Below are 25,935 nucleotides of genomic sequence, written 5' to 3'. Positions count from 1 at the left end.
AGGTTTGCAGTGGCAGGCAGACACTACCAGTTCAGAGTTTTACCATTCGGCCTGAAGTCAGCTCCACGCATCTTCACGATGTGTCTGTCTCCGGTAGCGGCATACCTTCGCCAGCTTCATCACCAAGTATTTCCCTACCTAGACGACTGACTCATCAAAGCTCCGACTCGGACAGGCGTAGCCAAGTCCTCTTCGGCCTGCCTTCATCTTTTCGGAAATCTGGGCCTAACACTCAACCAGGAAAAGTCAACTCTCCAACCGTCACAACGTCTCAATTTCCTGGGAGCAACGTTGGATACACAACAAGAGAAAGCCTTCCCTTCCAGACAACGTCAGGTCAAGCTGAAGACCCTGGCCGTCCACATTCAGACCAAAAAGAGAGTCAAAGTTCGACTATTCAAGTCGTTGTTAGGAATGATGTCTTCCAACATTTTTCTCATTCCTCACTGTCGCCTACACATGCGGCCTCTACAGGAAGCCTTAACAAATCAGTGGATCCAAAGTACAGGGTCTTTCGACGACTGGATCAAGATCACTCAGGTCATGAAGAAAGCTCTGAGATGGTGGCTTCTGGGCGACAACTTAAACAAGGGTCTCCCTTTTCTTCTCCCAGTCTCTCCTCATGTGATAACCACAGACGCTTCACTGGAAGGATGGGGGGCGTTCCTGCAAGAACTGCAAGTGCACGGTCAATGGTCAGTGGCAGAAAAACAACTCCACATCAATCTGCTAGAGTTAAGAGCAGTGCACTTGGCACTTCGAGCATTTCTGCCCCGAATCCGGAACTCCCCAGTGCTTGTGAGGACGGACAACACCACCACAATGCACTACCTGAACAAACAGGGGGGTACTCGATCCAGGACGTTGTCTCGAGAATCTCAGCAAATTTGGATATGGCTGCTACAACACGACATTTCTCTGCGGGCAGAGTATGTCCCAGGAGTAGACAACACCCTGGCGGACTCGCTAAGCAGGCAGCGTTCACTTTGTCACGAGTGGGAGCTCGACCAGCAGACGCTCGACTCGGTGTTCTCCCGTTGGGGCAAACCTCACCTGGATCTATTTGCGACGGAAGTGAACGGGAAATGCCAACATTACGCAAGCTGGCTTCCCCAGAAAAGGTCCCTAGGGAATGCCTTTTCGATGACATGGTGCAACGTCTTTGCTTACGCTTTTCCACCGTTTCCCCTGATCCCCAGGGTTCTCCGGAAACTGCAAGCAGAGAGTTGTACCATGATCCTGATAGCCCCAGCGTGGCCGCGCCAACACTGGTATACAGAACTACACCTTCTATCGCTGGAACCTCCAATTCTATTCAGGACATGCCCACATCTCCTCACAATGAACCAGGGACAAGTCCAGCATCCGGATCCAACATCTTTAAAATTATCGGCTTGGCTCCTGAGTTCAGAGAGTTCCAGGATTTAGATATTCCACAGGAATGCAGGGTCGTCTTAGCCCGAGCTCGGGCTGAAAGTACCAATAAGACGTATTCCCTCAAGTGGAAAAGGTTCTGTTTGTGGTGTAGAGCTCAGAAATTGCATCCGTTCACTTCTACTCCAGCACAAATTCTGCCCTACTTGCTCCACTTAGCCAATTCAGGACTGGCACACGCTTCAATAAAGGTCCACCTGGCGGCCATATCCAGGTTCAGACGATCTTCGCGTGGAGCTTCACTATGGACCAACAGACTAATCAAACAGTTTCTGAAGGGATTATTCAGATCTTTCCCTCCAGTTAGAGCACCTCCACCTACATGGCAACTAAATGTGGTACTAGCTCAACTAATGAAACACCCGTTTGAGCCAATCCACAGAGCAGATCTAAAATATTTGTCATGGAAAACAGCTCTATTGCTGGCGCTCACGTCAGCAAGGAGAGTGAGTGAACTGCAGGCTTTTTCTGTGCAAGACCCCTTCATCCAGTTCAAGAACGACAGGGTCATTCTACGGACTAACCCTAAGTTTATACCGAAGGTTCCGTCCTCTTTCCATCTCAACGAACCTATTGTCCTACGATCTTTCTTCCCGAATCCATCATGTGCGGCTGAAAGATCTCTCCACTCATTGGACCTCAAACGATGTCTCAAATTCTACCTTCACAGGACGGAGCAATTTAGAAAGTCCAACCAATTGTTTGTTGCATTTAGCAGGCCCAGAAAAGGCCTAGCTTTGACAAAACAGAGCATTTCCAGATGGATTTCAGCGGCCATCGCCTTCTGTCACCAACAGGCGGGCCATCCTCTGCCTTCAAAAGTTCAAGCACACTCCACTAGAGCGGTATCCACCTCCATGGCGCTCTTTGCTGGGGTATCCATTGTCGACATTTGCAGAGCGGCGACATGAAAGACACCACATACGTTCACCAAGCACTACCGTTTGGACTCTGAACTTATGAAGGATGCAGCAGTGGGGCAGGCTGTCCTACGTCATCTATTTCATTAGTGGTGAGCCTTCTTCCTAACATCCCACCTTCCAGGTAATTTATCGCACATTTCTTATCAGGTTGTGAGTATCATTTAAACTGTGTAACAACTTATGATAAGATTATTATGTCTTTACGAATGTATTATGCGAAATGTGCTCATTATTGCTTGCTATTCTGATTCAGGCATGTGAATCTATGAAAGATACCCATAATACTGGATAAGAAATGTGTTACTTACCTGTAACAGCAGTTATCCAGTATTGGTATCTTTCATAGATTCACATGCAACCCGCCCGCTTCCCCTGGAAGGGCTCACCTTTCCCCTCTCAGTAGGTACTACTTAGCACTGTGCTTACGAAAATCTGAGGGACTAGGGCTCCTTCCAGGAAGGTGAGAAGGGTGATGGTAGCTGATTGGCTCCTGGCCAAAGTTTGGTCCTTTTTACATAAGGACCTAGATAGGCTACTAATGTGAGGCCTCTGGCCTAGTACTAAGTATATGTCTATGTGACATTACTATTGTTATTTACCGGGGACTCCTACCCCGATGACGGGGAATGATTCAGGCATGTGAATCTATGAAAAATACCAATACTGGATAACTGCTGTTACAGGTAAGTAACGCATTTCATGTATCACTTGTTGTCCAGAATGTAGATGGATATTCCAAATATGAACTATCATGGTGCAGTTTCAATCCATACACCAATACTGTTACACTCATGTTTTCCCATAAACTGGACATGGGATGCCTCAAAATACAAGTGTTGACTACATTAGGTCAGATATTAGAATGTTAGATCTCCCTCGCTCCCATTACTGTGCTATTCGAGTAAGTAGCAGAGCTGCCGAAAAACAACAAGAAAACTGGTAGCACTACCATTTCTCATGGCGAGAAGGATGGTTGTCATAACATGGAAGAGCAGGCCTCGAAGACTTCAGTAACACGTTGGCAGTATCGGATCACCCCAGAGATATTTGGGGCCAACTTTGCCCATTTTTATACCTTGAAGGAGAGAGTAGAGACTGAATCAAATGAAACACATTGAAAAAAGGAACAGATGGGGAAAAGCAGTTGTTCTACTGGCAGTATCGGATCACCCCAGAGAAATGTGGGGCCAACTTTGCCCATTTTTATACCTTGAAGGAGAGAGGAGAGACTGAATAAAATGAAACACATTGAAAAAAGAAAAAGATGGGGAAAAGCAGTTGTTCTCTTGGACGTATACATTGATGGTAAAAATCAGGACAACAGAGAAATATTTTGGAGAGTACACATTCTGTGATGTAAAATAAATATAATTTACATCTGATATGTCATAATGGTGAGGATCATGGTCATCCTGTTACTTGACTCTGATTATTGGAATGCATCTGTGATTGCATATTCATGCACCATGTGTTGTACTGATGTGGTGATTCAATAAACTATCTGTATACATTTATATAATGTATTATATATTATTAATAGTCTTGTACATAACAATATGACTCTACAACGTTTTCATACAAGGGAGGCAGTTGAAGTCCAACCTGCACACTTTTACACATATTTAAATAGTAGTTTGCCAGTAGTCTGTAAAATTCTGAGTGGACTATAGAGTACACTCTGTAGCTGATTTTCAAACGCTGTTGCAGGGCCGGTTTTCAAATACAGTGGCACTGGGCTGCACTACGATTTGTAAGGTAGAATAAACATATTCAATTTTATTCTTATTTCTACTAGTTACTAGTGCTGTTTTTTAATTATTTAGTAACTGTTGTGGCTGCAGAGCTCTGAACCACATGACCTTTTTGTATGTGGGTTTTCAAGCCCAAAAGGACACCTGTTGTTATTGTCCCGTGGAAATTAACTCCTTCCATGCTCATGACGAGCTGAGCTCGTCATGAGCCACGGCGCTCCGGTGCTCATGACGAGCTCAGCATGTCATGAGCCGTGGAACGCTCGGATGCTGGGGGATAATTCCCCTGCTGTGCTGAGCGTTCCATGGGAACGGGTGTGGTCATGACGAGCTGAGCTAGTCATGAGCAGAAGAGCACCGTGCCTCATGACGAGCTCAGCTCGTCATGAGCATGCGGACGCCGTGCGCGCCCCCTCCACCCAGCACAGCAGGAAAATAACCCCCGCAGCGAAGGGGCTAAACAGAAGAAGGTTGCTTTCTGTGGGCAAGTATACGTATTTAAACAACAAAAAATGTTAACTGGCCTTTTTATTGACAAGGGGGAATCTCAATACAGCCCAAAATCTCACCCTTGTCTGATGGTGCAGTATCAGAACCACCGTTGGGGGTTCTGTTGGTAGAGATTATTAACTATTGGTTCACGTTATTATCCAATACCAAAAGAAGGAATACTTATGTTGATCTTATTAAGAGTAAACCAATTGTTCATCCAAGCTCTGCTCTCTGATATCTTGGGTTGATTGATTGCCGGCCTTGACCAGGAGAGTTAGACCGTCTGAACACTGCATGCATGTTGTCAGCATAGTGTTGAAATAAAATTAATCCCAGCAGCACATAGGGTAAAGGCTGACAAGAAATGTTCAACAGCAAACGTTCGAGGAGTGTCAAGTCAAGTCAAGTCATACCATTTATATAGCGCACTACATACCCAGAGGGTTTCAAGGCGCTTAGGAAGGGGAGGTGGATTATTTGTCAAATATCCACGTTTTAAGCTGCTTTCTGAACGCAAGGTGATTCTGGGTGAGGCGAAGGTAAGCGGGGAGTGAGTTCCATGTTTTGGCAGCCAGGTATGAGAAGGATCTGCCTCCCATGGTGGTCTTGTTGATGCGAGGTACAGTGGCGAAGGCTTGGCTGGAAGAGCGAAGTTGGCGGGAGGGGGAGTAGAAGGAAAGTCGAGAGTTGAGGCAATCGGGTCCGATGTCGTAGAGTGATTTGTGTGCGTGGGTAAGCAGTCGGAAAGTGATCCTCTTATTGACGGGTAGCCAGTGGAGGTCTTTAAGGTGACCAGAGATGTGTTCGTTGCGTGGGATGTCTAATATGAGCCTGGCTGAGGCGTTTTGGATTCGTTGTAGTTTCTTCTGGAGTTTAGCGGTGGTACCTGCGTAGAGGGTGTTTCCGTAGTCCAGTCGGCTCGTGACTAGAGCGTGGGTGACTGTTTTCCTTGTTTCGGAGGGGATCCAGCGAAATGTTTTTCTGAGCATGCGAAGAATGTTAAAGCAGGAAGAGGATACGGCGCTGACTTGTCTGTTCATTGAGAGTGAAGAATCCAGGATGACGCCAAGGTTCCGTGCGTGGTCTGTCGGGATGGGTGCATTTCCGAGGGCTTCCGGCCACCAGGAGTCGTCCCATGCAGAGGGGGATTTACCTAAGATGAGGACTTCTGTTTTATCTGAGTTCAGTTTCAGACGGCTTTGTTTCATCCATTCGGCGACTTCTTTCATTCCTTCGTGTAGGTTAGTTTTAGCGGTGCTGGGGTCCTTGGTGAGAGATAGGATCAGTTGAGTGTCATCCGCGTAGGAGATGATGTTGAGGTTGTGTTGGCGGGCGATGGCCGCGAGGGGGCTCATGTATACGTTGAAGAGGGTGGGGCTGAGTGAGGATCCTTGTGGTACGCCGCAGATGATTTCAGAGGCCTCGGACTTGAATGGTGGGAGGCGGACTCTCTGGGTTCTTCCGGTGAGGAACGAGGTTATCCATTCCAGTGCTTTTCCTTGGATTCCGATGTTTCTGAGGCGTTGTAAAAGGGTGCTGTGGCAGACTGTGTCGAAGGCTGCGGAGAGGTCGAGGAGGATGAGGGCGACTGTGTCTCCATTGTCCAGTAGAGTTCGAATGTCGTCTGTTGCTGCGATGAGGGCGGTCTCAGTGCTGTGTTTGGCTCGGAAGCCGGACTGTGAGGATTCGAGGGATTTGTTGGCTTCGAGGAAGGCGGCGAGCTGGTTGTTGACAGCTTTCTCGATGACTTTGGCCGGGAATGGGAGAAGCGAGATGGGGCGGTAGTTTTTGAGTTCGGTGGGGTCTGCTGTTGGTTTTTTCAGAAGGGCGGTGAGTTCAGCGTGTTTCCAATCTTCTGGGAAGGTAGCGGAGTTGAAGGAGCAGTTGATGACGTCTCGGAGGTGCGGAGCTATGACGGAGTCTGCTTTGTTGAAGATGTGGTGGGGGCATGGGTCTGTGGGGGATCCAGAGTGGATGGAATTCATCAGGCGGATGGTGTCCTCAGTGGAGATTGGGTTCCAGGCGTTCAGGGTGTTAACGGGGGGAAGATGGTCAGCTGATGGTAGGGTGGGTTGGCTTCCGGGTTGGTTGTCAAAGCTGTTGTGGATGTCAGCAATCTTGCTGTGGAAAAAAGAGGCCAGGGAGTCGCAGAGGGTTTGAGAGGGGGTGATGTCGTTGGAGTTGGCCGAGGGGTTGGAAAATTCCTTGACGATGTTGAATAGTTCCTTGCTGTTGTGGGCGTTGTTGTCAAGTCGATCCTTGAATGATGTTTTCTTGGCTTTTCGGATCAGTTGGTGGTGAGTACGAATGGCGCTTTTGAAGGCATCCTTGTTGCTGGTGGATGGGTCTTTCTTCCAGGTCTTTTCAAGGGAGCGGCACAGTTTCTTGGATTTCTTGAGGTCATCGTTGAACCATGAGGCCTTCTTGTTGCCAAGTTTGTGATGGCGTTTTTTCAGTGGTGCTAAGGTGTCGGCGGTGTTGGATAGCCAAAGGGTGAGGTTGGAGGCGGCTTCGTTGGCATTAGAAGAGAGGGCTGGGGGGTTTAGAAGGAGCGATGAGGAGATCTGGTCGATGGTGATTTTGTTCCAGTTTCTTTGTAGAGTTGGTTGGAGGTGGATGATGGGTTTCGGCTTGTTGTATGTGAAGTGAACGCAGCTGTGGTCAGTCCAGAGGAGATCTGTAGTGTGGCTGAAGGAGACATGGTTGCTGGAGGTGAAGATGGGGTCGAGAGTGTGACCTGCGATGTGGGTGGGGGAAGTGACCAGTTGTTTAAGTCCGAGGTTGGCGAGGTTGTCTAGGAGGGTGGCGGTGTTGCGGTCGTTGCTCTTTTCAAGGTGGAAGTTGAGGTCTCCCAGAAGGATGTAGTCTTTGGAGGGGAGCGCGTGTGGGGTGATGAAGTCCGTGATGTCTTCACTGAATTTTGCGCGGGGTCCTGGTGGTCTGTAGAGGTGGGTGCCTCTGAGTGTGGTCTTGGGGTCGATGTGGATCTGGAAGTGAAGGTGTTCAGAGTTGGCGAGGTTGGCATCAGAGCTGGTTGAAATGCAGATTGTTTTCTTATGGACGATAGCGATTCCACCTCCTGTATGGTCGGTGCGATCCTTGCGTGTGATCTTATAGTCCTCAGGGATAGCGATGGCGATGTCAGGGGCGGAGGAAGCGTTCATCCATGTTTCCGTTAGGAAGGCGACGTCAGGCGAGATGGTGTCTAGTAGGTTCCAAAGGTCAATGGCGTGCCTGTGGACCGAGCGGGTGTTGAGAAGGATGCATTGTAGGTGGTTGCGGTCGGGGATCTGTGGTGCGGTCGGAGCGGAGATGTTGTCAGTGCCGCTAAATTTGCAGGAGTAGCAGGAGAACGGTCCATGGGTGCGTCCAGGAGCGGCTTGGACGCAGTTGGGAGCGCGACCGGGGTTAAGGGCTAGAAGGGTGGCGGCATCGTAGGTAGCGCGGGGGGGCTGGGGAGCGCGAGGGGCAGGGGGTATGGCGCTGGGCGCGGTCCAGGCGCGGACGGGCGTAGACGGGCTTACCTTTGGCGCACCTTCGGCGTGTACGTAGCGCGTGGACGCTGCGCGTGGGGGCATTGGCCATAAATGGAAGGTGGGGGGGAGGGGCGAGGGCGCTTCAGCTGGGAGGCGGGGCGGGCAAAGGACGACGACAACAACAACAAAATGGAGGTGGGGGGGTCAGGGCGGCAGGAGCGCTAGGGGGCAAACGAATGCTGAAGAGATAAAGCGGCGAGGTGAACACACAATGAGCAACAGAGTCACGCTAGCACAAACGCACTTAGAATCGGCAAATCGGTAAATACAATAATTAAAATGCCAAAGCGGCAGTTCCAGCAAGCAGCGTAATGAGGGCACACAGCAGGCAGTAATTGTAAATGCAGACCAGGTCAGGGCTTAAGCGCTGCAGAAACGATACCTCAGCAGCAGCAGCAGGGGAGCGACCACTCAGCTTGGAAGCAGAGAGTGAGTCACGGCGCTTCCTGGTGTGGGCGCGCTGTTTGTTGTCTGTGGGAGGGCGCTTCAGCTGGGAGGCGGGGCGGGCAAAGGACGACGACAACAACAACAAAATGGAGGTGGGGGGGTCAGGGCGGCAGGAGCGCTAGGGGGCAAACGAATGCTGAAGAGATAAAGCGGCGAGGTGAACACACAATGAGCAACAGAGTCACGCTAGCACAAACGCACTTAGAATCGGCAAATCGGTAAATACAATAATTAAAATGCCAAAGCGGCAGTTCCAGCAAGCAGCGTAATGAGGGCACACAGCAGGCAGTAATTGTAAATGCAGACCAGGTCAGGGCTTAAGCGCTGCAGAAACGATACCTCAGCAGCAGCAGCAGGGGAGCGACCACTCAGCTTGGAAGCAGAGAGTGAGTCACGGCGCTTCCTGGTGTGGGCGCGCTGTTTGTTGTCTGTGGGAGGGCGCTTCAGCTGGGAGGCGGGGCGGGCAAAGGACGACGACAACAACAACAAAATGGAGGTGGGGGGGTCAGGGCGGCAGGAGCGCTAGGGGGCAAACGAATGCTGAAGAGATAAAGCGGCGAGGTGAACACACAATGAGCAACAGAGTCACGCTAGCACAAACGCACTTAGAATCGGCAAATCGGTAAATACAATAATTAAAATGCCAAAGCGGCAGTTCCAGCAAGCAGCGTAATGAGGGCACACAGCAGGCAGTAATTGTAAATGCAGACCAGGTCAGGGCTTAAGCGCTGCAGAAACGATACCTCAGCAGCAGCAGCAGGGGAGCGACCACTCAGCTTGGAAGCAGAGAGTGAGTCACGGCGCTTCCTGGTGTGGGCGCGCTGTTTGTTGTCTGTGGGAGGGCGCTTCAGCTGGGAGGCGGGGCGGGCAAAGGACGACGACAACAACAACAAAATGGAGGTGGGGGGGTCAGGGCGGCAGGAGCGCTAGGGGGCAAACGAATGCTGAAGAGATAAAGCGGCGAGGTGAACACACAATGAGCAACAGAGTCACGCTAGCACAAACGCACTTAGAATCGGCAAATCGGTAAATACAATAATTAAAATGCCAAAGCGGCAGTTCCAGCAAGCAGCGTAATGAGGGCACACAGCAGGCAGTAATTGTAAATGCAGACCAGGTCAGGGCTTAAGCGCTGCAGAAACGATACCTCAGCAGCAGCAGCAGGGGAGCGACCACTCAGCTTGGAAGCAGAGAGTGTGGGACACCACAGCTTTCCTGTGATGAGTTTTATAAAAGTAATTCAGGCAAACTGTAGCCCATCTGTTTATAAAAAAATAGTCTAACCAACTCCTGGTCTGTTCCACATAATTCTCACTTTTTGATGCATGATAATGGAAGGGTTAGTTACATTGTTCAAAGCACCCTAAACGTCCAGTAGGATTTCACATGCAGAATGTCTAAGATGAAAATCTGAAAGAGACACTTTATTGATATATTCCTTACCTTAGAATATCCCCAGGGGTCAGACTGGATCCGGAAAGTTTTGCTTAGCAGTACCCATGCGCATCAGTGGGTGGCGTCCTGCGGCTCGACGTCCGTCACTGGCGTCGGAAGCGCCGAGATGACGTCACGGAGAGAACGTGGGCACCATCCATGCTCGCTGAGGTCACTTCTTTCTTATTCCGCGCCAGTATGCGCAGATCCGGATTGAGCACGTACCTAAGTCACGTTTTCACTGCTATTTTGAAAAAGTCTCCCCCCCCCTTTTTTCTCCTGTGCACGTAGGGATGCCCAGCTTTAAATCTTGGGGGGATTGTCGCCGTAATATGTTGGTGGCGGACCCCCACGATTTTTGCCTCTACTGCCTGGAGACCGATCACAACTCCCGGGACTGTCGAGCCATGGCCCCCAAGGCCTTGCAGGAGCCACGTAGGAAATTGCTGGAGGTCCAGCATTCGTCACGCCGCCGCTCCGGGTCTGGGGGCCATTCCCGGGACCGGTCACAGGACGGGAGCCGTCGCTCCTCGGGGTCCAAATCTTCGCCTGACATCGCTCCTCGGAGGCGGATGTGGGGGACAGGGGCTTCGCCCCTGCGGCTCCTCTGGAGCCTGGGAGTCCTGCGGCCTACCCGCCATACCCGGGTCCGTTGGCGACTCCCGAACAGATGCAAAAGTTCCTTGCTGCCATGGAGTGCCTTTTTAGGCCTCGGGCTCCCGCCGGCACGTCTTCGGGCCCCATGGTACCGTGTCCAAATCCTGTTGGCCCGGCGGCTCCGCCACCGGCTCCAGCCCCGGGCCCACAGGATCCTACGCCATTGGCTCCGGCCCCGGTGCCACTAGGTGCGGCATTGCCGACTCCGGCCCCATCGCCGCTCTTGGTCAGCACTGGGTGCCGTTTATCCCTCCCTTTCCCTGGTTCCGGCACCATTTTGTTCCGGCCTGAGATCCGCATTGGGACGCCGTTCGTTCCTTCTCCGGCTCTGCCACCGCGACTGGTCCCCTCTACACCAGAGGCAGACGAGGACTGGGAAGCGTCAGAGGATCCTCTTGCTCTGCAATGTGACTCCGAATAAGATTGGATGGGTGACTTGGAGGATGCAGGCGACCTCGATGTCTCCTCTGATCCGGGGTTCACATCTCCCCCACCAACGATGGAGGAAGGTGCCTCCTATACGGTGGTACTCCACAGGGCTGCTGAGGCCCTCAACCTTGACCTCCCCACAGTGGTCCTTAAGACCAACCTTCTCACCAAGGTGCTCCAAACGACGTCTACTTCGTGGGAGCCGTTGCTTCCTTTCAATGACGCCCTTACGGAGGTCCTCTTGGGCACTTGGTCGAGGCCGGCCATGGGGGCCCCGGTGGATAAAAACGTCGCCAGACGCCACCGACCGGCGCCCGGTGACCCTGCCTTCTTGACCACTCACCGTACGCCTGAGAGCATGGTCATTCAGGCCTCGACGTCGCAGAGTGCCTTTCCCACGGCCCCGCCGTATAAGGACTCTAAAAGGCTGGACCAGTTTGGGAAGCAGTTGTTCTCTTCGGCCAGCTTGGGCCTACGGTCGATGAACACCGCATGCTTATTGAGCCGCTCCTCCCACACGGTGTGGGATGCTGTTGCCCAGGTGTTGCCTCAGTGTCCTGAGGAGGTGCAGGCTGTCCTTTCTCAAGCTATTGCTGAGGGTAAGTATGAGGCTAAGCTCGCCATCTGGTGTGGGTTGGACACCGCTGACTCATTTGGCAGGGCGATTTCTATGACTGTGGTGTTGCGGCGCCATGCCTGGTTGCGTTCGACTGGGTTCTTGCCCGATGTCCAGAGCTCACTCTAGGACATGCCTTTTGATGGCACCCGCCTGTTTGGCAACAAGGCTGACAGTGCCCTGGAGCGATTTAAGGACTTGCGCGCTACGACCAAGTCCTTGGGTCTTTCTGCTAAGAACCCGGCCACTCCTGGTTTTCGTTCCTTTCGTGGCCAAGGTAGAGGCACCCAGGCTCGCCTGCCCACCAAGCCTGTGCCGAACCAGTCTCAGTGCGGCGTGGTTGCGGTTTTCGCAGGGGTGGGTCGGGGAACTAGCATGCGGGTCCATCCAACTCCACCCCCGCTGCTTCCACCTCCAAACCTTCCTAATCTGAGCTTCGGGAGCACCCCACGGCAGTGGGTGGCAGGATCTGCCACCACCACCTCCCCCACTGGCGTGAAATGACATCGGACAAGTGGGTGCTGCAGATAATCTGCCAGGGTTACTCACTTCCCTTTCAGTCCTCTCCTCCAGCCATGCCACCTCGGTGCCACCGCCTGTCAGGGGATCATTTTGTTCTTCTCCAACAGGAAGTCACGGCCCTCCTGGCCAAGGGGTCCTTCAAGTGCGTTCCCAGACAGGAAGTAGAGAGTAGTTGTTGTTCCCACTACATTCTGGTCCCCAAGAAGGAGAAGGGGGGGCCTGCGCCCCATCTTGGACCTCCGGGACCTCAATCGCTTCCTCCAGAAGGAGAAGTTCAAAATGCTAACTCTGGCTCAGGTCCTGACTGCTATTGACCCCGGAGGCTGGATGGTGGCGTTAGACCTGCAGGACGCTTATTTTCACATCCCCGTCCTGCCGGCCCTCCGGCGCTACCTGCGGTTTACGGTAGGCCAGGAGCATTTTCAGTTTGCTGTGCTCCCTTTTGGCCTTACCAGTGTCCCTCGGGTGTTCATGAAAGTGATGGCTGTGGTTGCAGCTCATCTGCAGAGGTCCGGCGTGTCAGTCTTCCCCTACCTCAACGACCGTCGGCCACCTCCAGACTACGGCCGACAACTGCACTTGCTGGGGTTCTCCATCAACGTGCCGAAGTCGCACCTGAGTCCCTCTCATGAGCCCCCCTTCTTCAGAGCGGTTCTGGATTGGGCGTTGTTTCGGGTTTATCCTCCCGAGCAACGAGTCTTGGGATATTCAGGCTATGATTCCGATCTTTCAGCCTCTATCCTGGGTTTCGGTCAGGATGACCCTCCAACTTCTGGGCCTGATGGCTTCCTGCATCCTGCTGGTGACACATGCCAGATGGCATATGTGGGCTCTGCTGTGGGACCTGAAGTTCCAGCGGGCACAGCATCAGGGCAACCTGTCCGATCATGTCCAGATCTCGGAGGGCACTGCTCAACAATTGCAGTGGTGGCTCACGAATAGAGATTGGGTCAGTGGCAGATCCCTCTCCCTTCCCCAACCGGAGCACACAGTGGTGACGAATGCGTCCCTCCTGGGATGGGGAGGCTGCTTGGGAGAGGCGGAGATCAGAGGCCTCTGGTCTCCGGTGGAGTCCTGGCTCCATATCAACCTTCTGGAGCTTCGGGCAATCCATCTTGCACTGATGCATTCCTTCCCTCTGTCCAGGGCAGTGTAGTGCAGGTGTTCACGGACAACACCACCGCCATGTGGTATTGCATCAAAGAGGGCGGAGTGGAGTCCTGGACCCTATGCCAGGAGGCTCTGCGCCTCTGGACCTGGCTGGAACATCAGGGCATTACCTTGGTGGTTCAACACCTGGCAGGTTCTCTGAACGCCAGGGCAGACAAACTAGGCCGTTGGTGCATAATAGATCACAAATGGCGTCTGAACTCTGACGTGGTGCAGGGTCTCTTTCTGCAGTGGGGAGAGCCCTGGTTAGATCTATTTGCCACCGAAGATAACGCGCAATTTCATCAGTTCTACTCGTCAGAATTTCCAAGGCGGCACACGCTCAGAGACGCTATTCGTCGCAAGTGGAGTTGCGGTCTGTTGTACGCCTTTCCGCCTATACCACTTCTGCCCAGAGTGCTGAAGAAGTTCAGACGCGACCGGGCCCAAGTCATTCTTGTGGCTCCGGCCTGGGCTCGAAGAGTATGGTATCCCGAGCTACTCAGTATGAGCGTCGATCCCCCGATCCGTCTGCCTCTTCGGGAAGATCTTCTGTCGCAGCAGCAGTGGATGGTCCTCCACCCGAACCTGTCCAGTCTCCATCTCCATGCGTGGAGATTGAGCGGCGGCAGTTGACGGCTTTCGACCTGTGATGTCATTCTGGCAGCCAGGCGTCCCTCCACTAAAACGGTATACGCCGGCAGGTGGAACGAATTTGTGGCATGGTGCACAGCAAAGGCTGTGGAACCCCTTTCTGCGCCTCTTTCTGAGGTTCCTCTGTTTCTTCTGTCTTTTGCCCAGCAGGGTTCTGCTCTGGGCACTATCAAAGGTTATCTTTCTGCGATCTCTGCCTTTCTCAGGCTTCCTGATCAGCCTTCTCTTTTTATGTCCCCGGTTGTTAACCGTTTCCTCAAAGGCAATACACACATGTTTCTACCCGTGCCTTTCATAATGCCTCAGTGGGACTTGAATATTGTATTGACTTATTTGATGTGCGCTCCCTTTGAGCCCCTTCATAACTGTCCCTTACGTCTTCTCACATTAAAAAATGGCTTTCCTGGTGGCTGTCACCTCTGCCAGAAGAGTGAGTTAGCTCCAGTCTCTTTCTTCCAAGCCTCCATTCCTTTCAGTTCATCTGGACAAGGTGTTTCTAAGGACCTGTCCTTACTTCTTGCCAAAGGTTTTTACGCCCTTCCACATCGGGCAGACCATCACTTTGCCCACCTTCTTTCTGCCTCCCCATCCTTCCAGGGAGGATGAGAGGCTCCACCGTATGGACCCAAAATGTGCGCTCGCCTTCTATCTATAGCGTACACAACAGTTCCGGGTGGAAGATCAGCTCTTTGTTGGCTACGTGGGAGCCAAAAAAGGTTGGGCCGTGCACAAACTGACCATATCCCGGTGGGTCGTTCTTTGCATCAAAGCATGTTACTCCTTGGCCAGGAAGGAGCCTCCTGTGGGGCCGCGTGCCACTACTGCCTTGGGACGCGGCGTTCCCTTACAGGACATTTGTCAGGCCGCTATGTGTGCCTCGCTGCACACGTTTACAAAGCACTACTGCCGTGACAGTCCGGTCCAGAGAGACAGCTTCTTTGGCCATTCTGTTCTCTGTGAATGTCTGATGTAATTTTGTTTGCAGACCCTCCACCGGGGTTGGTATGGCTGGGGTATCTATTCTAAGGTAAGGAATCTATCTCTAACCTGTCTCTTTTAGATGCACAAGTTACTACTTGTGTAACGATATATCTGTAAGAGACATTAGTTAGTGATAGATTCTTTACCGCCCCACCCATCCATCCCGTTCTGCGAACTGAGTACTAGGACTAAGTTCATCCCTTTCAGGGCCCTAGTTTTATGTACCAATGGTCAGTATATTGCATGGCTCTTTGTTCCTGGTGCCGAAAGTCGTGTACAGAACTGATGTCAGTGCGCATGGGTGGTGCCTAAGTACTCTCCGTGACGTCATCTCGGTGCTTCCGACGCCAGTGACGGACGCGGAGCTGCAGGACTCCACCTACTGACGCGCAGGGGTACTGCGAAGTAAAACTTTCCGGATCCAGTCTGACGCCTGGGGATATTCTAAGGTAAGGAATCTATCACTAACTAATGTCTCTTACTGATATATTGTTAAACAAGTAGTAACTTGTGCGATTGGAATCCAGTAAGAATGACTATCTTTTTTTGGATAGAATACAACTACAGCACCTTGTATGATTTTTGTCTCAAGATAAGATTGCAGTTTGATTTTCACCACTTTTCCACAAAGCTTTACTGGCTGATAGGCATCGAAAATTGCAATTAGCAGTGCCTAAAGAGGGCAGATTCAGGCTGAAATATAATCCAAGCTTGTAATATTGAGGTGAGAATAAACTCAGTTGAAATGAGGCATTTATGAATATGGTTGATAATTGGTAGTAGACTTTGCGGACACTGGTACTTTAACTCAAGGATTTATTAATCACTTTTTTTTACCTCCAAGAGCGAAGTGACCGTAGTGTGTTTTATTTTCTTCTGTTGTTCTCTATTTTTTCTAGAGTCCATAACTAGTAGGGCACTCCACAAGTCTATTGGGTGTTTTGCATTAGTGGTTGGGAATATTGGTTTGTCATGGTACATTAATACTTGAAAAAGTTGCTGAGACAATTAAAAAAAATGGATTATGAAACATATTTATCCTGTACAATTTCAGATTTGCATAGTTTTGACCTTCAAAGGCACCTCATCTGAAAGTCTTCAGTACTCTAATGGTAATATTTAGCAGTATCATTTGGCTTACCCAAATTAGGTGCACCCACAATTGTTTTATTAGGGGGGCTTGATAAATGTTCATGTGTTAACATTGTGATTTCCTCCTTAGTTCTGAACAGAAGCTGAATTTTGTATGTTGGGCAGTTTTTTTGGAGCCAGTTCAGAGTTAAAAGCAGCATGATCAAACAAGTTGGGTCTTAGTAATGGTTTACTTAGTCTTGGCATTGTATGTTGAAATCCTCATTAGGGTGGAGTCTTTCTTGTGAATCGTTAAGGGTTATAACTGCTTGAAGTTCACATGATGCTTGTTGCCATGTTATTCATTGATACCTGATATCAGACATTAAAGTCTGTGACCACCATGATTTTACCATTTTTTGTTTTTGAAAGGCAGTCAGAAAGCCTGCTACAATTAATTTTAGATCTTTTCGAAGCCAGGGCAGTACACCACAGCTGCTTTGATCAACTGAGTTGTGTCTATCACAAACTTAGCTGTAGTCTGTGAAAAAGACTAGAATTGTGTTCCACCACTGACCTTTATAGGCCAAGTATATATTAATTTTGCCCTAGTTCCCATGTTTTTCTGATTCAAATTGAAGTAATCCTTAGGAGTGATAAAGAAAAGGCTGAATCAGAGGCCTCTGTTTACTTGGAGACTCTTGTATAGTAACTATGGTTAGTTTCTTACATCCCTGTTCTATCTTTGTCTGTCTGCCATTCACTGTGCAAGTTATACTGTTTCTGTATGCAGCTTTGGAACACTAGATTCTACTGTTCCGTTTTGGATTTGAAAATGAATTAATAATTTCCATCACGCACATTTCAGATCCCTCTTTTAAATACAATGATACTTCTTGGAGACGCCCTGATATTAGGTAAACTGATGAACAGAATGAAATGTCATTAATCACAAATTTTCCTATTTATTAATAATCATCTTTAGTATTCCCCTCCATCTCATGCTCCATTTAACAGTGGAGACAGGGCTCTGCTTTGCGTTGTCCCTGATTTGATGGACATTAAATTGATTTTAGCAAGTGTTCGTCCTCCAAAAGAATGTTGTATCCTGCCTGATTATAAGGTTAACAATTTTCATAGCTTTTTAAAGTGCATTCAGTCTCCAGTACCTTGACCTTCATACTTAACCAGAAGCAATAAAGGCAGTAGCACAAATACACTTTTATTCAATTCGTCACACAGTAGCAACTAGTCTTAATTGTATAACTAGCCCATATCACCATCTCACCATTCTTTCCTTCAAGAATATTTTCTTTTGAGCTCGATATATCCATGTATTGCTCGATTTCTAATTTCAGATGTTTAGGGTAAAAGGAAAACAAATCATGCAATAAGTAGGCCTGCTGGTTTTGCATGGTTTGTATTCTAGCACTATCTACTTTTGAAGCATTGAATGACAATCCAAATGTTAACCTACATCACTCATACAGCTGTTTAGTCGAAACATGTGTTTTGGTCACTGTTGAAGACTTTTTTTTTGCTTTGTTAACTTACAGATTGACAGAGAGCTTTGCTCTTCTTCTGCCGAGTTTGAAGATTTTGTTCTTCAATTTATGGACCGGTGAGTGAACTTCTAATAACAGAACATACATTGCTTTATATTATTTGTTTATAATCTATTTGGTAATTCATTATTCTTTGTGATTTTTGTCATAGATGCTTTGCTCTTATAGAGAGCAGCACACTTGAACAAACGAGGGAAGAAACTGAAACAGAAAAGATGACCCACTTGGAAAGCTTGGTAGAGTTGGGACTATCTTCCACTTTCAGTACTATCCTCACACAATGTTCTTTGGAAATATTTAAGGTAAACAGCATTTGTCCTATACTTAATCTTTTACATTTTTTTTAATAAAATCACTAATAGAATGTAATACCACTTTTAATAACATTGAAGGATGATATATACGTCTTTTCAAGTTCATTGTAAGAAATATAGATTCATTATACCCTCAGGTTCTCTCATTCTCTATAATTTGTATTCATTTTTTTAGACATTAATCACAGCACCTGAGACCAGATTTAAATGATAATGTAATGAATGATGGGTGGAGAAATATAAACTTTCTCTTGGCTCAACTACTCTGAGTATATTGCACTGTTAGTTGGCCCCCTTTTACAAATATTGTCTGTCAGTTTCTGCCCTCAGGATATTAACCTAGAATTGCTCAGCTCAATCCTTACAGATCATATTACTAACCTAAACATGAAATAACTCAGTGAATGAGCTAGCCTGGCATTTGCAGTCATGTTTACTCTGATGCACTTACATATTTATGAATATGCAGACATTTTGCTTGTAGTGCGGTAATAACTTAGCCCGCTAAGGTCTGCAGTTGCTAGGACGTTAAGGACACCAATTAGCAGCTCCTGGTAATTTTCTTAGCCGTTTCATTTAAATATCTGCACCTCTCATATGTAGTCCCCTGAAAATCACATTAGCCAGTTTCTAGAGACACACTTACTCTCAGTATTCTCTGTATGTGCTTAAACCAAGACATTAGCAAAGCTATAGTAAACCAGAAAAAAGACCCCAATTCTAGAACAGGAGGAGGAGGGAAGGCTGAGAACAACCAGGCAATACATAGGAGTAAAACCTTAGGATAATTAAAACCAAGGTCTGAGAGGGAGTAAAGTGCAATTAGCCATTTGGTACATAGTGGGTGTGTTAGTCTAGAGGCGGTCTTCCCCAGTTTTAAGGAATCGTCTTTTGCAACAGGATGTTCAGCTGTAGCCTAATGCTTGAGATGCTGTCTTGTCTTTTTCTTGTTTGTGATTTTAGGAATTAAGATGGAAGCTAGCCAAATGGCTTGATAAGTAGCATTAGGTCTTGAAATCTTTCTGCCCAGTTCCATATTGTTTTTTTTGTTATTCTGGTACCGTCTATTTCTGCCCCATAATGTTGGCTCTGTACTTTGTTTCTCACTAGAGTGAAAATGCTCTTTTTAGAACTGATCACCAGGCTCAGTCTCATATAATCATGTCCCTATCTCAGAATCTCCCACCACTGGTGTATGCAATTTAGATTTTACAATGGAATGTGATGCAAGATTGCCTTTAAAAAAAAAAGACTGGCTTTTTCCATTGGATACTTACTGAAGGTCTATCATGTTGCATGCAGCAGCAGCCCCAAGTGGATCACAGATGCCACTTGAAACATGAAAACAAAGGAGTAGTTTGTACTGTTTATTGACCGAAGGCATTGGACCACATACCTTTAAAGGAAAGGAGAAAGGAGAGGTCCTCCTTTGTTTTTTTTCACAGATGTCACTAAGCATACCCAATTTCTAATAGTTGTCTGCAGCTGCACGGACTACCACAGCCATGAAGGATGTGCTGGGGCTCTCTGACACCTTCCTGATATTTCTGAGTAGACATCAGGATCTGGAGAGAGGTGGTGGAGGTGGCTCTTTGGGCGACCAGCCAGTGGTCAGGAATTTTCTAGAATGCTGGGACATGTTGCCATTTGGAGCACTTAGGTATGCAATGCAAGGTTCCCTGTAAATGTCGATATGTCTGAGTGAGGTATACTGGACTTAATAAGCAATTTGTAGGCTTAAGCTAAAACATTTGGCAAATCAGGTGTGGATTGCAGATGTTTCCATTTTGCTTGAAGTGCCTTCATGATTTCACTTTTCAGGAAGCCATATAAGCCATGGCTCCCAAAGCTGTTTGTTTGCTATGAATGAGCTTCCCTATTCTTCAGAATTAGTTCTTCAAAGATTCACTTGCATGAATCACCACCTTTGTTGGGATGGAGAGGCCATATTGAGCAGTTGCTGTGTTAAATATAGCCTGTAAAGCTTTAGAATACTCACATCTTTAACCTACCCTTATTGTTTTCTAAAGAACCAAAGCCAACCAATCAGGAATACTCTCATAGAACAGCACTCTCCCATGTGCTACCATACCTCAGATTTCTACCACACTCCATGTGTGAAGGGAGACGGCTAAGCTCTGCTCAGTCTTTCACAAATAAGTGGCTTTTTTCAAACTAAAATGTTGCTATTCGGTGAAGATTTTACATCCCTCTGTTGATTTACCATCTAGAAAATACAGAAATATCTGATACATCTAAAAACACATACTCTTCAAACCTTGTGGGACCTGTGGCAAGAAGAGGCTTTACTCTGTGGACCCTCACAAAGAGTGTATGTATGGCCTCTATCCTAACCATAAAGTTAAGGAGTGCAAGATAAGCCACCACCTTTCAGCTAAAACCCTCAAAGCCAGAGAGAGAAGGGTTTTGATTCGCCTAGCAAAATCAAAATGTTATGAAATACCATCCTCTGATAAAGAGTCAGATAGTGCGTTTAAAAAGTATAAAAATTATTAAAAGGGCACATTGAGATGACATCGAATTTTGAGGAAATGCCATAATTTCCAAGGAACCTCCCAAAAAGGTTCACAAGAAAACAAAGGAAAGATAATCCTACTAGACAAGCCCAAGTTACAGTCAGCGTCTGCACCACTAGCGCAACCGCCAATGCTGTAAAAAGTGGAACACCCGGACCTCCACGGGACAAATATGCTCTAAGTTGGTGGAGCTAGAGCTGTTTCCCTGTCACACCAGCGGAAAAGGCAGAAGAAGAGGAGGAGGAGGAGGAGGAGGAGGAGGAGAAGAAGAAGGAGATGAAGAAGGAGACAAGTTGTTGTGCTGTGCCCCGCAGACAACCTCTGCCCTTTCCCATGTAGGACCTTTACAAGGGATTTGCCTGCTGCTGCTACTTTTGTGGCTGTTGCCTTGCACAAAAGGACACGTTTCTTTCAAAGCCACAAAGCTTGCAGAGCTGCCCAAAGCTCCTGGGTTGACACTGAAGCCCCAAAGAACATGCAGAGCCTTTACTGTCCTTAAAGTGCTGCAGCACCGAATCCGCCTTAGCCCCAAACAGGCAAGATCCATCGAAAGGCAAATCCACCAATGTGGTCTGGACATCTGGTGAAAATCCTGAACCACACAACCATGCATGTCTCCTAGTCGTCACAGACGATCCCTTTGCCTTGGCTACTGAATCGGCCGTTTCCAGACCAGATTGTATCAATTGTTGGATGCCCAAGGTTCTGCCCGCCAACACTCTGAGAAATGCCTTTGTACCTCCTTGGGCAACTTCGGGACAACCTCCCTAGCTGTAGTCCTAAGGGCATGGATGTAGTGACCCAAAAGATATGTGGCATTGGTGGACTTGTGGCCAAACTCTCTGAAGAGATTACCTTCTTTGCCGATTGCTCCATGCGTTTTAACTCCCTATCTGCAGGCTTAAATGGGAAAGAAGCTGCAGACAGCCTTGAAGAGCACAAAGCCTGGAGCCCCACGTTTTCCGGTGAAGGATGGGTGGCCAGGAAAGCAGGAGTTCTGGAGCCACCTTGTACCTCCTAGCCACGGCCCCGGAGACCGCTGGAGTGGACATCGGCTTCTGCCAAACATCAAGGATGAGCTCTGCCAATGCCTCATTGAAGGGAAGTGAAGGCTCTGAAATGTAGGAAGGGGAATGGAGCACCTCCGAAAGAAAATTAGATCTCAACCCTGCTGTAGGAAGAGGCAGCTCCAAGAGGTTTGCAGCCTTTCGGATTACAGCATGATAAATGGTCACCTCGTGTGTCGGCAAGCGTTTTGGTGATGAAAGCTTCCACTCGGGAGAAGTGTTCAGACCACTGGCATCCTGCAAACCCTCAAAATCTAGTTCAGGATCTAAAATTTCTCCTTCCTCAGCCCCTCCATGTTCTGTTACTCTTCTTCCTCCAACAGCCTCTTCCTCCAACATCCTCTGAGCCTCTCTCTGAGACCTCATCCTCCGGTGCCAGATGCGGCGCCGGAGACTTCTGGATCGGCGTCGCAGGGATGTCCAAAGGAAAAGGTGACCAAGCCGGCCGAAGTCAAGTCGCGCCAGTTTGGAACCAGGTGACACCGCGGATGCACCATCTGGAGGAACTCGACCCTCCAAGGACCTCAACAGCATTGAGAATCTCGGCGTCCAAAGAGCCATAGGCATTAAAGGCACCTGGGGAAAGTGAGGTGGCAAGCCTCCCAGGGAACATGCCAACGGACACATGGGGCCAACAGGTGCACCAGTAGGGTTTGCCGCTCTGGGAAACAAGCCAAACGTCTCATTAAAAAAATGTGACAGGTCTGATCCCGGAGTCGGGAAAGCAGGATGCATCGTATCCGGTATCATAGTCTCTTGAGTCATTCGGGGACGCACTAAATTCGGCTCCTGTTGCACCTCCGGAGACCTCAAAGTCAGAGGTAGAGTGGCTGACCTCTGCAACGTTAGATCTATCAAACCCAGAGGAGTGTCTGCTCTTGGAGACAGGCCGGACTCACCCCTGGTGACGGAGTCGGAGAGATCTCATCCCTGCGATGACATCTGGAAATTGGGGAAACCGACTTCGGAGATACATTCTTTGAAAAGCGACACAGAGAACCATGGCACTGTTTCTTTGCTTCTTCGAAAACCTCGAAGTGTGTGGAGTCTGCGACTTCGAGTAGGTCCTTGACCTTCTGCAACTTCTCTTCTGCTTCTTCGCCTTAGCCATGAGTAATTTGGCCTCCCTGTCCTTCAGCGCCTTTGGATTCATCCGCTTGCTAGAAGTGCATGTCCTGATGACGCGATCCGATGAGAGACACCACAAACAATCTTCATGGGGGTCAGTGATGTACATCTGGCCCCCACATTCTTTGCATGGCTTGAAACCTGACTTCCTTGGAGTAGCCATCTTTGTCCAACAACAAAACTCCCAGAAATGGAGAGCCTGGAAAAAAAACATTATGCATCAATGGCGTGGAACAAAGGGAACTGACGTCAGCTCGCCGACGAGGCGTTCCATTGTGACGTCCTTGTCGATATGTGAGAGCTGAGGAGAAAGGTTTCTGTGGAATGCTGCACATTGGGGTAATTCAAAAGATGAGGAATCCACAGGCAGATGTATCCATCAGAAATACACCAAGTCATTTAATACTGGAGCTCATATCTCTAACCAAGGTGTTGCTAAATCCTCCAACACCTTTTTGATTCAGAAGAGTCTGAAAAAGTGGCATTGTTTTGGCCAGCATATAATCCTACATAACTGAATGTGAAATGCCATAACCCTGATGACGATGGCTATGAGGAGAGGCTCAACTTGAATACCAGTTTCGAGGGAGTCTGAAGATCCTACATCTAGAGTTCCTTTTCAGACAATTTTGGAACATTCGGACGTATAATGATGATATAGTGTTACAACCCGATTAGGGTGGCACACAAGTTTCCAGTCAATCCATGATGCAGGTACCATTGAACCTAGTAAAAGACTGGTGGATAATGGTAGTAGATGACTACATATGTTTTCCAGAGCCTGCATTGGATGCTGAAATAAAACAAATCCCTGTGTGGGTTTCACCTTAAGTACCACAAACCCAACTCACCACTTGCGCACCTTCTGCTGTGATTTCACAATTTCATTCTCCACCAACATCTCAAATACCAACTTCAGGACAAAATGACATTGATGGCTCCTATACCAATTCAAAAAGGAGGAGAGCTTCCACATATTTTCTCTAGGGGACATTGGTCCTGTATAGGATGAATAAACAGCATAGGTTAAAGGGGATACAACGCCATTTCTGTCAGATTCACCCCAGGTGATTTTGATACCTTTAATAGTCCATCTAACAGATTTCACATTCCAATCCCAGCAAAATAAACAGATAGATTCTTATGTGCCTTAAAGAACCAACCAAAAAAACAATGAGAGAAATATATGCTAGGCAAACAAATGATGGGCGCAATGCTGAATAAATCAAACATTCACCCCAAGTCAAGAGATCTGGGTTAAATCCATCGTTCTTTTGCTCACTATGCCACCCTAGTTTTGACCCAGCCATATGCATATCGGTCTTGACGCTGCACCTCATGGGAACAGTCCACCCTGAACTGCCAAGCCAGGTCCTCCCGGGACCTGAAATAAGCATCCTGGGACCGGTTTCGGGGTGTTTCCCCTCATCAGCCAGGCTAGCTTAAATCCAGTGGTACAGTGAGCAAGGGACCCACGTCTAGGCATACTCATCCTACTTGGGGCGAACAATGCTGCTAAGCAAAATGATGGACGGAATGCTGAAAAAATCAAACCAGCAGCTGGTACTAGGTTGCTTGTTTCCTATCCAGGGAGGACCTGACCTGGTAGTTGGGGCTCAACTGTTCCCATGGGGAGCAGGGTCAAGACTGATTTGCATGTGGCTTGGGAAGCAAAAAAACGTTGAATTTAGGCCCAGATCTTTGTACTGGGGTATAAGGTCGATATTGTTGAACATTTTGTGCATCAATTTTTGCATTTGTCACCTCTCATGGGACGGGCATGCCCAAATGTGGGTACTGTGCAATCCATGCCCCTGGAGTCAAGCTAGCCTGGCTGATGAGGGGTGATACCCTGAAACCAGTCCTAGGTTGCTTGTTTCGGGTAAGGGAGGACCTGGCCTGGCAGTTCGATCTGTACTTTTCCCATGGGGAGGAAGGTCAAGACTGATTTGCATATGCAGTGTTTTAAACTGGAATGGCATGGGGAGCAAAAAAAACGATGAATTTAATCCCAGATCTCTGTACTGAAATTGAAATTGAAATTGAAATCGGGTTTCTAAAGCGCGTAGCTACCCTAGGGCGTCCCAGCGCTGATATGCAACCTATTGTTCCAGAGGGGGGAAGGGAAGGTGTAAACATTTATGGAAAGAGCCATGTTTTTAATTGCCTGCAGAAAGCGAGTAAATTGTGTTCTCTTCGAATGGGCAGTGGAAGAGAATTCCACAATTTAGGGGCATTGTAGGAAAACAATCTCCCCCCCCGATCGGGCTCTTTTTATTCTTGGGATACTGGCGAGGGAGAGAGAATCTGACCTGAGTTGTCTGTTCCAGTGGTAGGGTTTAATGAGGGATTTCAGGATTGGCGGGCCTTTGCCTTGCATTAACTTATGTGTAATGCACAGGGTCTTAAAGATGACCCTTTCCTTGATCGGGAACCAGTGGAGACTTTTTAGGGCCGGTTTGGCTGAGCATCTGGACGTGGTTCCTGTGAGGAGTCTGGCGGCCGCGTTTTGGGCGTACTGTAGTCTTTTTATGACTGATGCAGGGGCTCCTAGATATAGGGCATTTCCATAATCTAGTCTGGAGTTCACCAGACCCTGAATAAGCAGTTTCCTAGATTGGAAGGGGAGTAGGTGGAGGATCTTTCGCGCTTTTTGGATAAGGCCGAAGCAGATGCCAGAGGTTTTCCTAGCCTGGGCTTTAAAATTGAGCTCCTGGTCCAGCCAGATACCTAGGCTCTTGACTTCTGCTTTGGGAGTGGGGGGAGAGCCCATGCATGGTGGCCAAGAGAGGGATGGGGGGAGTTTGCGAGGGTTGCCTAGCAGGAGGATCTCGGATTTCTCTCCGTTAAATTTTAGGCGAGATTCACACATCCAGTGGAAGATGTTTTTTAGGCAGTCTGCCAAATTGTCCAGGCTTTTACTTGACTGGTTTAAAGACACCACCAATTGGGTGTCATCGGCATACATGACTGTTTTAATGCCGAATGGGGCTATAATGTCCTCCAAGGGGGACATGTAGACATTAAAAAGCGTGGGGCTCAGGGAGGAGCTCTGGGGGACCCCACACTGCAGGGGAAGAGCCTTGGACAGCACAGGGCCGTCGGACACCTGAAAGGTTCTGCCTTCTAGGAAGGAGTTGATCCAGGACAGGGCAGTACCAGACACTCCTGCCAGGCTGAGCCGGTGGATAAGAATGGAGTGATCCACTGTGTCGAAGGCGGCACTTA

General features: G+C 48.6%; 2 protein-coding genes across 3 annotated transcripts in view; both read left to right on the top strand.

Annotated features, from left to right (window-relative positions):
- Positions 1-16,264, top strand: part of LOC147709044 (uncharacterized) — a 29,940-nt gene extending 13,676 nt beyond the window's left edge. The window contains exon 3 of the mRNA XM_086925155.1: positions 16,248-16,264. Within this exon, the coding sequence (XP_086781281.1) occupies positions 16,248-16,264 (17 nt within the window). The remainder of the gene's footprint in view (positions 1-16,247) is intronic.
- Positions 1-25,935, top strand: part of PSME4 (proteasome activator subunit 4) — a 2,155,241-nt gene that overhangs the window by 461,995 nt on the left and 1,667,311 nt on the right. For both annotated transcript variants that reach the window (XM_086927646.1, XM_086927645.1), the window contains 2 exons: positions 17,653-17,717; positions 17,813-17,963. In XM_086927646.1, the coding sequence (XP_086783772.1) occupies positions 17,653-17,717; positions 17,813-17,963 (216 nt within the window). The remainder of the gene's footprint in view (positions 1-17,652; positions 17,718-17,812; positions 17,964-25,935) is intronic.

Source organism: Lissotriton vulgaris, chromosome 6, assembly GCF_964263255.1.
Source record: "Lissotriton vulgaris chromosome 6, aLisVul1.2, whole genome shotgun sequence".
NCBI lineage: Eukaryota > Metazoa > Chordata > Amphibia > Caudata > Salamandridae > Lissotriton > Lissotriton vulgaris.
This window is presented reverse-complemented; position numbering and strand designations above follow the sequence as displayed.